The 11,353-nt window shown below is 47.7% G+C and overlaps 1 protein-coding gene across 1 annotated transcript; it reads left to right on the top strand.

Moving 5' to 3' along the window:
* Positions 1-9,602: 9,602 nt before the first annotated feature.
* On the top strand, positions 9,603-10,664 carry TMEM30B (transmembrane protein 30B; the record flags this gene model as incomplete). Its single annotated transcript, XM_080708100.1, has 1 exon — positions 9,603-10,664. The coding sequence occupies one exon, from the start codon at positions 9,603-9,605 to the stop codon at positions 10,662-10,664; it is 1,062 nt and encodes a 353-aa protein (XP_080564226.1).
* Positions 10,665-11,353: the final 689 nt, after the last annotated feature.

Genomic DNA, 11,353 nt, shown 5'->3' with positions numbered 1-11,353 from the left:
CCCAAATAGCATATGAGTGTGGAGCAGACCTGTGGCTCCTAAAGCCAGCAATCATCAGCCTGCTATGAGGAGGCTTCCTGGGTGCCAGCCCTGGGGACGGTGCATTAGGGCAAGACAAGGGTCCGGGGAATATTTTTGTTTTGTTTTTGTGGTCCTGGGGATTGAACCCAGAGGCATCCTATCTCCTATTTACACCCCCATCTTTATTATACTTCGAAACAGGGTCTCACTTAGAGACCCTGTTTTTTTGCTGAGGCTGTCCTGGAACCTGTGATCCTGTCTCGGCCTCCCAAGTACTGGGATTACAGGTGTGCACCACTATGCCGCCTGGCTAAAACGTGTGTCTTCAAAAGCCAGCCTCCACTCCTTGCCATTTTGCTCTCTGAGAACCACTGCATGAGGTATCATCCAGAGTCTTGGTTCCACTAAAATTCCCAAACTTTGGTTTTGAAGTTGACACAGTACAGCCATCCTCACCATATTCTTCTGAAAGAAATAAAACTAAAAAGTCCAATGCAACCTTTACAAATTCAGAGTCTCTCTTCACAAAAGAGTCAGGCCCACGCCACCCTCCAGAGGTGTACAATCCCCAGATTAAAGATTTTTTTTTTCTTTTGTGGATTTGGGGATGGAACCCAGGGGCATTTGACCTCTGAGCTACACACCCTGCCCTAGTTTTAATTCTTTATTTTGAAACAGGGTCTCACTAAGTTGTAGAGGGCCTCACTAAGTAGCTGAGGCTGCCCGCGAACTGCGATCCTCTGGTCTCAGCCTCCCGAATGCTGGGATTATAAGCAGGCGCCACCACACCCAGCACCAGATTAAAGATTAACAAGTCAATACTGGTCAGCACACGTGACAAGCACAGGTTCCCAGGGTGCAGGGCTGAAGTACTGTAACATCTGAATCAGGGACCTAAGTGATGGAATTGAAAGTACGCGTGTGCAGTCCACTGATGATATCAGACAGGGAAGGGCTGCAGCACGTCTTCATTTGGTGCCTGAGTTTTCCTGAAAGGGTGTCAGCCTTCCCTCCCCTGGTTATGGTTGCTGGAACTATGGCTTTGCCCTGACATTTACTTTATTCTATTTCAAAATCTGATCACTTTGTGAAAATTTGTAAATGCTTAATTATTTACACATGACACGTAGGTAAGGAATTCCTAAAGGTTCAAATAGATACGGTCACTGTATGAAAGGGAAACCCAGTCTGTGGTCACAGAGGTGCGGCCTTCCCCAAAACAGCAGGCTTCACAGTCAGGGGGCTGCCTTCAGCCTCTACAAGCACTGCTTCCTCTCACAAGGGGTCCCCTTACTTCCTCCTGCGGCCCTTGAGCGCAGAGCCCTCTGACCTGCCACCCTGGACAGCCCAGCTCAGTTCTGAGGCAAATCCCTTTCTTCTTTTCACTTACAGACTCTTCCTCCCTCCATCCCAGTGCTGTCACCCAGCCTGCCCTCTCATTGGGCAATCTCATCAAGCACAATCCCACTGCCAAACTCAATCTACACAGTTCAAGTCCATCCCATCTCTGCTGGTTGGTCCACTGTCTGTTTGTTGCAATGACAGTGGTCAAGCCCAGGCTTGACCCCTCGGTACATCCCCGAGCCCGTACCTGTCTTCTGACATCACCGTCCATACCCAGTGCCTTTGCCATTGAAGACTTACTGTCTAAACGCTGGTAAGGATTCAGGGGGAAATGAACTCCTATACACTGTTGATGGGAATGTAAATTAGAACTGACACTCTGAAAATCAGTATGGTGGTTTTAAAAAAAAAAAAACTACAAATAGAACTAGCCTATGATCAGCTGTGTTAGTCTTCAGTACCTACCTGGAAGACTTCAAGTCCACGTGCTATAGAAATACCTGCATACCCGTTTATTGTGGTACAGTTCACAACAGGCAAGTTATGGAATCAGTCGAAATGCCCATCAACAGGTGAATAAGGAAAGTATGGGCTGAGCTTGGTGGCACAAGTCTGTGATCCCAGTATTTGGCAGGCTGAGACAGGAGGATTATAAATTCAAGGTCAGTCTCGGCAACTCAGCAAGGCATTCAGCAAGTGAGTCAAGTCATTTAAAAATAAAAAAATAAAATAGGGCTGGGTGGTATGGCTCAGAGGTAGATCACCCCTAGGTTCCATCCCCAGCACCACACACACACACACACACACACACACACACACACACACACACACACACAGTGATACATACATACACACATAAATATACACTATGAGGGATTATTACTCAGCCATAAAAAAGAAGCAAATCTTACCATTTGTAGAAAAAAGGATAGAACTGGAAATCATTACATTAAGCCAAATAAACCAGAAACAGAAAGGCAAGTACCCCATGCTTTCTCTCATATGTAAAATCTAGAGGGGCTAAGACATGAAAGTAGAAGAGGGACTATTAGAGGAAAAAGGGTAAGGAAGGACAAAGGGAACCACAGGGAGGGCAGAAATGATCGAGTATGTTACATGCATATACAAAAACACCACAATATGAACACCAGTTCCTGTATAACTAATATGCACTAAAAAAAAAAAAAAAAGACCTGCAGGGAAGGATGGCTCAAAACTAATCCCAGGACTTGGGAGGTTGAGACAGGAGGATGGCAAAATTGAGGCCAGCCTTAGCAATTAAGCAAGACCCTCAACAACTTAGCAAGACCCTGTTTCAAAATAAAATTTAAAAAGGCCTGGATGTGTGGCTCAGAGGTAAAGTGCCCCTGGGTTCAATCCCCAAAACTACCCACAACTACTACTACTACAAGACCATCTTGGTCCCATTTTCCATTTTATACTGCCCCCTGCTGTTCAATCCACCCACCTGCACTCACATTTCACTTCCTTCTCTGCTTTTGCAGGGATAAATGAGTAAAAATGAACCAACACACAGCAGCCAGGAGCTAGGAGAATTTGTCTGTCTTTTGTACCTCTGGTCTTACAATGCTAGTTAACTGGAGTTTCTGTACATCTTCCACTAGGGGGTACCACCCCATAACTTTTGAAGCAGGAAGTCTGCTGAGTACAGTGCTTAATGAAAATTGAAGTCCAGGCACACTGAATTTTTAAAAACTTTTCTAAGCACATGCTGTAATTTTATGAAGCAATTTAATTTGATTCTTTTAAAATAAAACCTGCCCCATGGGCAGAGTAATAAGCAACAATCTTTAGCAGTATAAACCTGCATGAGGGAAGGCCAATTAAAAATCCAGGCTCTGTTACAGTAAGATAAATAGTCGTGAATTAAATAAAATAAGTGCAAACACTGAGCACAGCCAGACAAGTGAATTATTTTACTTTAGCAAGAGAAATGGGCATGCCAAACAACAGCTGGCTTTACAACAAAAGCTTTTGTAAAAACAAAAATAAAGGCAACTCAGATGTTCTGGGACTTGATGGTTACATAGAGCAGAAATCTCTTACCTGCAAGACTAAAAACTGGCTTCAGGTTGAAGTCGCTTGAGTTTTAGGAGGAAATATGCCAAGGCATTGGCGTGTAGATGGCTGAAAATGCAGGCCAACAGAATTAAGCTGACCTTTGACCCCATCTCCTCTGGGAGGACCCAGGTCGCTCCCATCTCATTAGCCTAAAGCTTAGTTCTACATCAGTTCACTGGGCACAGTACTTGTACCGACTACCTGGGTTTGTGGTGTAAATTAGATGAGACAATGTATGTTCCGTGCATGAATGGCTGACAGCTGGCATTCAATAAATATTAGAGCCGGGCGTGGGGGCGCACGCTTGTAATCTCAGCATTCGGGAGGCTGAGACCTGGAGGATTGGGGTTCGCCGACAGCCTCAGCTACTTGGTGAGGCCCTCTGCAACTCAGTGAGACCCGGTTTCAGAATAAAAAATAGGGCAGGGGGTGTAGCTCGGAGGTCAAATGCCCCTGGGTTCCATCCCCAGATCCGCAAAAAATAAATAGATAAATAAATATTAGATACTTATTTAATGTGTGATTTAATTGTAAAGAAGTCCTTTTGAAATGACTAGGAACAGAACTCTTTGCAATGAAAGACATATTAGCATTTCGGCAAAGATACTCATACAGACAGGCAATTCTAAGACCAGAGAAAAGCGTATTTTTTTTTTTTTTTTTTTTTTTTTTTGGTGGTACTGGGGTTCCTGGAAGCCCTTCTTCCTCCGGGCTACACTCCCAGACCTATTTTATATTCTTGAAACAGGGTCTCTTACGCCAGCGCGGCTGGCTTCGAACCTGCGTGATCCTCCTGTCTCCGCCTCCCAAGCGCGGGGATTACAAGCGTGCGCCACCACGCCCGGCGAGAAAAGCGTATTTAAAAGAATATAAACGGCCAGAGAAATTAAGCAATTTGGCCAGGGTCATAGTTATTTCCTAACTTTAGAGTAAAAATTGGAATTTCTTAATGTCCGGCCAGCATTCTTTCCCCAAACCTAAAGTTCTCTCCGAGTATCTGATGGTGGTGTTTAGTGAAAGTAGCAAAGTTTATACATTGTTGTGGCTTTTTTGGGGGGAGGGAGGGGCAATAGAGATTGAATTCAGGGAAACTGTAACTCAAATTACACTCCCATAAATTTGAAACAGGGCCTCACTAAATTGCTGAGACTGATCTTGAACCTGAAATCCTCCTGTCTCAGCCTCCCAACTACTGAAATTAAAGATGTATGCAACTATGCCTGACTGTTTTGGAAATTTATTTATTTTTGTGATACTGGAGACGAGCCCAGGGACATTCTAATTCTGAGCTAACCCTATTTTATTTTTATTTTGAAACAGCATCTGGCGAAGTTGATTAAAGTCTCACTAGTTGCTGAGGGTGTCCTCAAATCTGCAAGCCTCCCATCTCAGCCTCCCAAGTACTAGGATTACAAGTTTGTGCCACCACGCCCAGCTCTGTTGTGGCAATTTAAAAGACTGTTAGTATAAATTTTAAAGCATTCTACTTTTAAGCCCCTTTCCTTCCTACTTTTATAAATTCATCCTAAGGAAAAAGCCTAAAAGAAAAATTATATGTAGAAAAGTGCTCAGTAATATATTCCTTGGAAAACTCAAAAAACCTGACATGTCCAAAAAAAAGGAGAGCAGTTAAGTATGACAGACCCCTGAATTATTGAACTATTTACAAAATTACAAAGAGGACTGGGGATGTAGCGCAGAGGGAGAACACGTGCCTACCTTATACAAGGCCCTAGGGTCAATACTTAGCAGAGCAAAAGTAAATAAATAAATAAAATAGAAAACGAGAAAGAGGAGAAAAAAGAAAAGATAACAAATAAATGAAATATGAAAAATATTAATTTCAACTGGACACGGTGGCACACTCTTATAAGCCTAGTTGGGAGGCTGAGACAGGAAGATCACAGGTTCAAGGCCAGCGCTCAGAAACTTAAGACCCTGTTTCAAAGTAAAAAATAAAAAGGGCCGGTGGTGTAGCTCAGTGATAGAATGCCCTGGGTTCAATCCCCAGTACCAAAAACAAACAAACAAACAAACAAACAAGAATTTAAAAATTATTTCATTCTTTATCTCATTAAAGAAGGGGGTCATTTGAATTTGAAGTAAACAGAATAATTGTACTTTATCCTAATCACAACCAATTAAAAATTAAATATCCATGTTAAAATCCAGAAGATAAAATGAAAAAAATGAAGTGATGTTCAGAGTATTTAGAGCAGAAAGGCCTTTTTCTTTCCCTTTCAGTTTTTTTGTTTGTTTGTTTGTTTTTTGTTTTTTTTTTTTTTGGTGGTACTGGAAGCCCTTCTACCTCCAGGCTACCCTCCCAGACCTATTTTATATTTTTGAAACAGGGTCTCTTAATGCCAGCACGGGTGGCTTCCAACCTGCGTGATCCTCCTGTCTCCGCCTCCCAAGTGTGGGGATTACAAGCCTGGGCCACCACGCCCGGCCCCTTTGAGTTATTTTAATAATGCTGATGCAATACAGAATTGTTGTATTCCCAGCTTCTCAGGAGGCTGAGGTAGAAGGATTGCAAGTTCAAGGCCACCTTTGGCCTTGAAAATAAAAAAAAAAATTTAGTGCTGGGCATGGTGGTTCACGCTTATAATCCCAGCATTGGGGAGGCTGAGACAGGAGGATTGTGGTTCCCAGGCAGCCTCAGCTACTTAGTGAGTCCCTTTGCAACTCAGTGAGACCCTGTTTCAAAATAATAAAGAATAAAAAATAGGGCTGAGGGTGTCGCTCAGAGGTAGAATGCCCCTGAGTTACATCCCCACTACTGTTAAAAAAAAAAAAAAAATAGGGGTGGGAGTATCCCTAGGAGGTAGAATGCCCCTAGGTTCCATCCCCAGTACCACAAAAAAAAAAAAAAAAAAAAAAGAGAGAAGGGCTAGGGGGTGTAGCTCAGTAGTACAGTTGTAGCATCACTGGGTTCAATCACACACACACACACACACACACACACACAACCAGCTGGTAGAGGAAATATAACCTGTACAGTCATCCCCTGAACTCCTTAAGGGACTGGTCCCAGGAACCCTGGAGGATACCAAAATCTACAGAGGCTCAAGCATCTTATATAAAGTGGTGCAGTGTTTGCATACAACCTATGCCCATTCTCCTGCATAGTTTAAATCATCGCTAGATTTTTTTTTATAATCCCCAATGCAATGTAAATGACATACAAAGAGTTGTGATACTACATATTTTTAGGGAACAATGACAAGGAAAATAAACTCGTTGTACATATTCAATACAGGCACAAGTTTTTTCTTCAAATATTTTCAGTCTGAAGTTGGATGAATTCATGGATGTGAAGTCCAGAGATCCATGAACTGCTTTGCCTCCAAAACTAAACATCGCATCTCAAACCAGCTTGGTTTCCTTTCCTTGGTCCTTGGGCTTAAATACTAAGGCCCATCACTTTACAAGGCCCACTCTCTACCAGGACCACAATATCTGGAACCTTTATCTTTCCAATTCACCTCTCCTGAAAATGCCCCCAAGCTGGACGCACTGACATTTGCCTCCTCCCAGCCTGAGTTGCAGTACTCCCCTAGTTGCCCACTATCCTCAGGTGTCCCTGGGGTTTCCTTCCCCCCATCCCAATCCTCTCCAGCTTTCCTGCAGCCCAGGTTTACTTACCACCTTTCCCCTTTCTCATGCAGATGATCTTGGCTTTTGCTGTAAAGAAAGAAAAAAAAAATTTTGAGACAGAGAAATTTTTGCTATCTTGCCCAGGCTGACTTCAAACTCCTGAGCTTAAGCCTCTTGCCTCAGCCTCCCAAGTAGCTGGGAGGTGCGTACCACTGTGCCTAGCCAAATAGAAAGTCTTAGGGAAAAATTCCCTGAGCCTAGACAAAGCCCAGTCGCACTCTGCATCCATTCATTCCTGCCCTGCACATTCAGAGGTGAATGTGCGCCTGCTCTGTGGACCCGCCACCTCCAGCCCACTCCTGCACTTGTGCCAGAAGTGACCTTGCCACACCTCGCTTGGTCTCAGAACACACACATCGCCGCCACCTCTCAAGAGGCCTTTGCTTTAGGATACAAGGTCTTCTAGGTCATCACCACTTGCTGTGCTCCCCTTCTCACACATTTCTAAGAAGAGTTGCCCTGCCTCAGCTCCTCTACTTCCCCTGACGTACGGGACTCCTCCCACCCTACCACCCTAAATTTCCCCACAGGAGTCAAAGCCACAGGCTCCTTTTCAGTTCTTACCTAACTTGAACCTTCAGCTGTTGACCATTTTCTGTCTTAAAATGTTCTCCTCTTTTTACTTTGGAACTTGGTGGTTAATTAATAGGATCAATAAACTAATCCCTTTAGGCCATGCAAAGAATGGAGAAAAGGAGGAAGGGCTCAGAGCTGCACTCTTAGGGCTGTGGTGCACTTGAGATCTACAGATAAAGAGAACTGAATTCCTTTCTGGAGACTGTACCAAGTCGACTGGTGACTCAAATGATAGAGGTGGGTGGAACTCACTTGTAAGGATAAAGAAAACTTTATTTTTTTTTTTAAATCTTATTGAAAAAGAGGTGTAGTGGATAATGGATCACACTATGGAAACTTGTTGACAATCTTGGAGTTTCCTTCTTTGGAGTAAAAGAAGTAAAAGTGGAATTCAAGTCATTTTGGTCTCTGCCATAGCTCAAGTTTTCAACTTGCCTTCACTCAATAAAACAGAATCCATTTATTAAACTGGCTATGTGTAAAGAGGATACTAAGGATTGAGCCCAGGGGGCGTTCTACTTCTGAGCCTATGTTGAAACAGGATCTTGCTAAGTTACTAGCAATCCTCTGGCAATCCTCTGGCCTCCGCTTCCCAAATACAGAGATTACAGGTGTGAACCACCAAAACCAGCTGAAATAAGTTTAATTTTTGTTTTAGTGTCACTCATGTAAAGCACAATTTAGTACATGATTATACACTTGACTTTTGGCTATTTCACTGTTTCTTACTCCTAAGTAATGTCCCCATCAGACGGCAAATGCTTTGAGGTCAAGGATGCTTTTCAGTTTAATTCTCTTCTGTCTGCTGTAAAACCCAGCACAGGGCTGAACACGTGAAAGATGCTAAAGACCAAAACAAAACAAAAACCCTGTTGTTTATTTGACAAGTATTTTAACTTTCCAAGTTTCAACGGATTCTGAATGACTCCTGAATGCAAGGTATTATGCTAGATGTGGGAGTGTAATACATAAACCATTTAAGTTATTTGCACTTTACAAGCTAGATGAGGACACTTAGATATCTCGAAGGATTTTACAAGAAGTGCCATAGCCCTACACTCCCTTGGGTTTGTAGTACCAACCCAACGCAAAAGCCAGAATCCCAGGCAATCTTCGGAGCTCATTTTCCATATAAACTCATCAATACTTACTTGTAGTTCAAATCTTAGTCCAAACTTTCTAAATGTCCTTCACTGTGGATAGCGTTAGGTCCCCTAGGACCCTGATCTGGCCTTTCTCCATTCAGGCCAATAATCTGAAAAGAGAAACCTCATAGGGCCCAGCACGTTTTTCTCCTTGGTGGTTTTACCACCAGGTAGAGAGAGATTTAAATAAAGGATGTGAACCTCTCCTGTTGTTTTTAATTCTCTTTTTCAAAGGTCATTTCATTTTTAAAAAACTTTCCACTATTCTTAATTATACAGCCAGACTGGAGTCTGGCTGACAGCTGAGTGCAAAGGGCTCCCCCATAAACTAACCTACAACGACAAAAGGATCTAGAGCCTCCATTCCCCCTAAATAAAGAGGAATTGCCCCCCCCACACCCCGCCCCCGAGATCGTCCGCCTCCCGCACCGCCTGGCAAGTTCTAAGTGGAACTTTCTGTTGGAGGCAGAAGCGCCTGGGATTTCCAGAGCCCCGGCCGGGCGGCCAGCTGGGAAGGCGGAAGCAGGGGAGGCACCTGAGCGCGGCCGGAGCCACTCGGGGCAGCAGCCGGAGGCCGCCGCTCGCCTCGCGGGAGGAGCCTCGGGCGCGGGGAGCCGGCGGGACGCCCCGGAAAGGCGAACCTGGCCGTCCAGGTGCGCGCCGAGCCCGCCCCGCGCACCTCGGAAGGGGCGGGCCGGCGGGTCCGCGGGGCGGGGCGGGCTCGGCGGGCTCGGGCTCACCTGCGCGGCGGCGGAGGCGCACCTGCGCGCGCTCGCCATGACCTGGAGCGCCGCGGCGCGGGGCGCCCACCAGCCCGACCACACGGCGTTCACGCAGCAGCGCCTGCCCGCCTGGCAGCCGCTGCTGTCGGCCGGCATCGCGCTGCCGCTCTTCTTCTGCGCCGGGCTGGCCTTCATCGGCCTGGGCCTGGGCCTCTACTACTCGTCCAACGCCATCCGCGAGCTGCGGCACGACTACACCGGCGACGCGGCCGCGGGCAGCTGCGCGCTGTGCGCCGCCGAGGGCCAGGGCCGCGCGCCGCCGCCGCGCTGCTCGTGCGCCTGGGCCTTCGAGCTGGCCGAGCTCTTCCCGGGGCCCGTGTACCTCTACTACGAGCTCACCGCCTTCTACCAGAACAACCGGCGCTACGGCGTGTCCCGCGACGACGCGCAGCTGAGCGGGCTGCCGGGCGCGCTGCGCCACCCCGCCAACGAGTGCGCCCCCTACCAGCTCAGCGCGGCCGGGCTGCCCGTCGCGCCCTGCGGCGCCATCGCCAACAGCCTCTTCAACGACACCTACTCGCTGTGGCACCGGCGCCAGCCCGGCGCGCCGTACGTCGAGGTGCCGCTGGACCGCGCCGCCATCGCCTGGTGGACCGACTACCACGTCAAGTTCCGCAACCCGCCGCTGGTGAACGGCAGCCTGGCGCTCGCCTTCCGCGGCACGGCGCCGCCGCCCAACTGGCCCCGGCCGGTGTACGAGCTCAGCCCCGACCCCAACAACACCGGCTTCATCAACCAGGACTTCGTGGTGTGGATGCGCACCGCCGCGCTGCCCACCTTCCGCAAGCTGTACGCGCGCATCCGCCAGGGCAACTACACGGCCGGCCTGCCCCGGGGCGCCTACCGCCTCAACATCACCTACAACTACCCGGTGCGCGCCTTCGGCGGCCACAAGCTCGTCGTCCTCAGCAACATCTCGTGGATGGGCGGCAAGAACCCCTTCCTGGGCATCGCCTACCTGGTGGTCGGCTCCCTCTGCATCCTCGCGGGCTTTGTCATGCTGGTGGTCTACATTCTCTATCAGGACCAGAACGACGACGACGACGGCGACGAGTGACCGAGGACGTCTGCTGTCAGGGGACACCCCCCCCCCGCCCTCTTCTTGCCAAAAGCCCCCGCCAGCTGCGCCTCGGCCTCGCCCCTCGCCCAGGCGCCGCTTCACCGCCCTCGCCGCCTCTTGTGAGTGAGGGGCCCAGAGGAGAAATTAGCCCCTGCCCTTGGGGGCTGCCAGGCTCTTCTTCGGCTGGGGCGTTTGGACGACAGAGGGAAACACCCTTGCAAATATTTCTGGTTCCTTAGCTGGGCGTGGTGGTGCACGCTTGTGATCCCAGCGCTTGGGAGGCTGAAATTGGAGGATCGCAAAGGTTCGAAGCCAGCCTCAGCTACTTCGTGGGGCTCTCAGTAACTTAGTGAGATTCTGTTTCCAAATAAAATGTAAAATAGGTCTGGGAGTTTAGCCAGGAGGTAGAAAAGCCCCTGGGTTCCACCCAGTACCGCGCGCACGCACACACACACACACATACACACACACTTCTGGTTCCTTCAGATTCACCAAGCTGACATGCCAGGTTCTTAAAGCTTGTAATACAGCAGATGTAGGAGACCTGGCGATGTTAAATAACTCATTAAGATCAGGCAGCCAGCACTTGCCTTCCGACCTAATCTAGAGCTTTTGCCAGCACAGTACAGGAGTTTTTTTGTCTTTTTTTGGGGGGGGGGGCGGTGAGGCCCACAGATAAACACAGA

Source organism: Muscardinus avellanarius (genome assembly GCF_963383645.1).
Source record: "Muscardinus avellanarius genome assembly, chromosome: 12".
Taxonomy (NCBI): Eukaryota; Metazoa; Chordata; class Mammalia; order Rodentia; family Gliridae; genus Muscardinus; species Muscardinus avellanarius.
Note: the sequence above shows the minus strand (reverse complement) of the source record. Positions and strands in the feature narration are given on the sequence as shown.